Below are 5,121 nucleotides of genomic sequence, written 5' to 3' on the forward strand. Positions count from 1 at the left end.
TAACAAACAGATTTGTTCTTTGGATAAGTTACACAGTTCATGTGGTTTTAATTTAGAAGATCATTTTTACTCCCTATTTTTGTTTTTGTTTTTTTTTTTTTTCAGCTATAAAATTGGACAGCCAAAAATATCCTCATGCAGCTTCTTAATGACAGAGGACATGTGAAATTTTTGAAAATCTTGATGTAACTATTTCAATGTTATTTGTAGAAACTATAACTTCTTTATTTTTCATAGGGACAATATGAAAAAGTTAATTGAAGAAATGGAACCTGCAAATTACACCAGAGTGACAGAATTTATTCTCACTGGCCTATCCCAGACTCGGGAAGTGCAACTAGTGCTTTTTGTTATATTTCTATCTTTCTATTTGTTCATTCTCCCAGGGAATATCCTTATCATTTGCACCATCAGGCTCGACCCCCACCTCACCTCTCCCATGTATTTCCTGCTGGCAAATTTGGCCTTTCTCGATATATGGTACTCCTCCATCACAGCCCCTAAAATGCTGGTAGACTTCTTTGTGGAGAGGAAGATCATTTCTTTTGGGGGGTGCATTGCACAGCTCTTCTTCTTGCATTTTGTTGGGGCCTCAGAGATGTTCCTGCTCACAGTGATGGCCTTTGACCGTTATGCTGCCATTTGCCGCCCCCTCCACTACGCCACCATCATGAACCGACGACTCTGTTGCATCCTGGTGGCTCTCTCCTGGATGGGGGGCTTCATTCATTCCATAATACAGGTGGCTCTCATTGTTCGACTCCCCTTCTGTGGGCCAAATGAGTTAGACAGTTACTTCTGTGACATCACACAGGTTGTCCGCATTGCCTGTGCCGACACCTTCCCGGAGGAGTTAGTAATGATCTTTAGCAGTGGTCTGATCTCCGTGGTGTGTTTTATCGCTCTGTTAATGTCCTATGCCTTTCTTCTGGCCATGCTCAAGAAACACTCGGGCTCAGGTGAGAGTACCAACAGGGCAGTGTCCACCTGCTATTCCCATATCACCATTGTGGTGCTAATGTTTGGGCCATCCATCTACATCTATGCGCGTCCATTTGATGCCTTTTCCCTAGATAAAGTAGTTTCTGTGTTCCATACTGTGATATTCCCTCTACTTAATCCCATCATCTACACACTGAGAAACAAGGAAGTAAAGACAGCCATGAGGAAGTTGGTTAACAGATATATTTTATGTAGAGAGAAGTGAGAGATCAATGGTACACTTTACAGTCTTCCTGAGGACCAGTGTTCTGAAGTGGAAAGCGTTTCCATGATGCTGCTTCCACTTGTCCTTCCATGTGCGTGCCTCGACTTTCAGTATGATTTTCATCCATTCCTCTTTATGGTGAAATTACAAAGACATTAAGATAGAAATAAGTTTACTTATATATACCCTGAAATATCTAGTAGATCATTACTGGGATTTGAGTTATATTAATGCTCAGATAAAATCCATGTCTTCACTAATTGTTGAGTGAATACCATAGAGAAATTCTGGCTGAGAGAAGATTGTGGGTTGAGAAATAATAAAATAGATAAGCAGCCCTGGGAGATACAACCACATGAATGGGTATGGAGAAGCACGTGGCCAACATAGGAATGTAATTCGCTCCAAGTTAGCCAAATATTCTTATAGTACTTCAATATTGGTCCAGTGGGACGGTGTTAGGCAGATCATTTTCCTGGACCTGGAAAAATATACATCTGTTTTCTCTTTTAATTCTTCCTCTTCCCTGAGCTGATGGAAATGGAGGATTCATTTATACCAGTTGTTTCAACTCATATCTCAGGTGGTAGCTACTCAACAGTATTGGTGGCAGAACTCACAACTTTACCATACTCAGGAAATAACTTTTATGAATTCAAAATAGAGTGTAGTTTGGTGGCTATGTGAGATTCCACTCATTCCACTGAAGCCTCCTGAAAATTAAGTTTTTATGGTCAGTCTCCACAAAATATTTAGGGTGAAAGCAGCTTTAGGAGAAAGGATTCTAACTTGGCTGGTATTGATAAATATCTAGAGTGTGATTTTAAAAAAATAATAATTTCTTTTGACATATTTCTGTTTTCTGTATTTCTTAATTCTGTCTCTCATGTTCAATTAGTAGAGTATTCTTTCTGTTAGCACTATAATTTGGAAATCTTTACCATTAAGCTATTTAAAATTATTAATTAATTAGAGAGGGAGTAGAGAAAAAAAGAGATAGAGCACTTTTATCCAGTGACTCACTCCTCAAATGCTCATAACAGCCATGATTCAGCTAGATGGAAGCTGGGAGCTGGAAACTCAATCCAGGTCTCCCACTTTGAGTGTCAAGAACCCAATTATTTGAGCCATCACTTTGCCTCCTAGGTCTGCTTTGTTTCTATTTTTTTATTTATTTGACAGGCAGAGTGGACAGTGAGAGAGAGAGAGACAGAGAGAAAGTTCTTCCTTTTGCCATTGGTTCACCCTCCAATGGCCGCAGCAGCTGGCGTGCTGCGGCTGGCGCAGCGTGCTGATCTGAAGGGAGGAGCCAGGTGCTTCTCCTGGTCTCCCATGGGGTGCAGGGACCAAACACTTGGGCCATCCTCCACTGCACTCCTGGGCCACAGCAGAGAGCTGGCCTGGAAGAGGAGCAACCGGGACAGAATCCGGCACCCCAGCTGGGACTAGAACCCGGTGTGCTGGCGCCACAGGTGGAAGATTAGCCTAGTGAGCTGTGGCGCCGGTCCTCCTAGGTCTGCTTTGGCAGGAAGCTAGAGTCAGGAGCTGGAGCAGGGTAGTGGCCCTAGATACATACACCAAATGGGATGTAGGTGTCTTAACTAGCTTATTCCTTCACATAAAAGAAATCAATTCAGTACATGAAAGGTAGACTAGAGTATTTTAGTTCATTGGATATTATTTATTTACTTAAATTTCAATTTTAATTTCTCAAAACTAGAGTCTCTCCATGGAAGAGCAAGAACCCTTTCTGTGCATTGAAATTTATTCTTTTATTTTATTCAATGTAAATGACTAGGCTTTGAGGGAAATACATTTCCGTCAGCATCAGGGATGAATATATATGAGTGATACAAAAAAAACAGAGTTACTATTTATCTACAGAGATTTTATTTATTAATTGAGAATATATTTTGTGCCAGAGCCAGTGCACCTACCTCAGGTACACAGTTAGCAGTGGTGATACATTAAGTTTGTCCTTTGCTTTGGGAATTTCTCCCTAGGATGATCTTCTGTCTTCAGTGCTAGATGAAGCATGGATCGGAGCTATGATTCCAGAATTTTGAGTTGAATTCTCAACATTTGGAAATGAATAAAACAATAGACATCATTAACGTTTGCAATAAAAATTACATGGAAAACCCTGTAAAATACAGAAGCTGTACATATACATAATAAAGCAATGAGTTGTGTTTCTAGATTACATATTACCTTATTGCCATTTCTCTACATCTGAACCCATAAGGTTTCTGTTTGTTCTGTATTTATCCCTCATCTAACTTGGATTCATGTTCTTGAGAAAGAGACCACTGTCTCGGTTTTTTTAAACACTGATATTCTTCTATCACAGATGGGTATTTGTTGAACATATTGAGGCTAGCAATGACAGGAAAAAATCCTCAAAACAGTAGTATGATGAACAATTACTTACAAGTACAACCTGAAATTAGAAATTAATCTTAACGAAGAAGTGGGGGAGCTTTTAGTAAACCACTAAGCAGTACCCCAGCCAAGTTTATGGGGGAAAGGATTGGGAAAAGGACCAGGGGCAATTTCACCCCTCAGGGCATTTGACAATGTCAAGACATTTGTGGTGATCACAATGTGGGGCCTGCTATTGATTTGCATCTTGTACTGCTAAACACTTTACAAGGCAAAGAGTATCTCTTCCCCTTCCACACAGTCTGAGACCCCAAAGGTCACCAGTGCCATGACTGAGAAACTCTGACTTCTTGGAGAGTGAGCAATGATAAGGCAGGCTCTGTAGGGGAAGGAGGTACAAACAACCTCATGTAAAGTCTGGTCACATGCAGTTCATCCTTCAGAAATCCTGGTACCCTTAGCAGAGAAACACTAACTGTACCCAGGACTCTTTCATGAGTCACCTTTCCCTATTTCCTCTTTGTGACTTCTCAATGTCTTTTGCTCTCCTTCTGCCTTTCAAGCTCTCCTATTTCTTCTTCCTTTCAAAACCACTGTTGAGTATCTATTTTCTTTTTTTTTAAAGGTTTATTTATTTATTTGAAAGTCAGAGTTTCACAGAGAGAGGAGAGACAGAGAGAGAGAGAGAGGTCTTCCATCTGATGGTTCACTCCCCAATTGGCTGCAACAGCCGGAGCTGCGCCAATCCGAAGCCAGGAGCCAGGAGCCAGGAGCCAGGAGCTTCTTCTGAGTCTCCCGCATGGGTGCAGGGGCCCATGGACTTGGGCTATCTTCTACTGCTTTCCCAGGCCATAGCAGAGAGCTGGATTGGAAGTGGTGCAGCCGGGTCTCGAACCGACGCCCATGTGGGATGCTGGCGTTTCAAGCCAGGGTGTTAACCCACTGTGCCACAGTACCGGCCCCTTTGAGTATCTATTTTCAAAGCCAGCAGTATCTGGGTTGAGTAAATGAATGTCTTTAGCTCAAGATCATTGCTAAACTTTCAAATACACACTGACGTGTCAGTTTCAGAACCCAAGTTCCATTCATCTTGTGACTTTCTGCTAATTTCAGCATTGACAAGATGGATTTTACTAGAACATCTAATTTAAAAATTCCAGCTTTATTGTCTAAAAATTAAAATTCTCCTATTTTTAAATACACAAATAATATGTATTGCTTAAAAGTTAAAAGTGTGGAAGCCTATAATGCAAAAAGGAAATATCACTGGTAATTGTTTCTTTCAGGCTTTGGGGTTTTCCATTAGGTTTACAATGTTTCACCTACCCAGTTTCATTGGAAGCAGGATGCTTGGCCTCTTAGCTATTGCTCTGTAATATAATTAACTATCACTAAGTTTTTTGAAGCAGGTCGGGACGGAGCAAGAGGTACACAATTCTTCAGGCCACTAAGTGTGACATTAGGAATTTATATCCAGCAAAATGGGAATTTAAATGAAAAGGAGAGAAGTTTAAACATGAAACAAAAATATG

The 5,121-nt window shown here is 40.8% G+C and overlaps 1 protein-coding gene across 1 annotated transcript; it reads left to right on the forward strand.

Annotated features, from left to right (window-relative positions):
- Positions 1–265: 265 nt before the first annotated feature.
- On the forward strand, positions 266–1,207 carry LOC100347680 (olfactory receptor 4M1). The gene has a single exon (XM_089310998.1). The coding sequence runs from the start codon at positions 266–268 to the stop codon at positions 1,205–1,207; it is 942 nt and encodes a 313-aa protein (XP_089167124.1).
- Positions 1,208–5,121: the final 3,914 nt, after the last annotated feature.

The sequence above is a fragment of the Oryctolagus cuniculus genome, chromosome 12, assembly GCF_051225735.1.
Source record: "Oryctolagus cuniculus isolate XC-2025 breed Fujian yellow rabbit chromosome 12, ASM5122573v1, whole genome shotgun sequence".
Classification (NCBI taxonomy): domain Eukaryota; kingdom Metazoa; phylum Chordata; class Mammalia; order Lagomorpha; family Leporidae; genus Oryctolagus; species Oryctolagus cuniculus.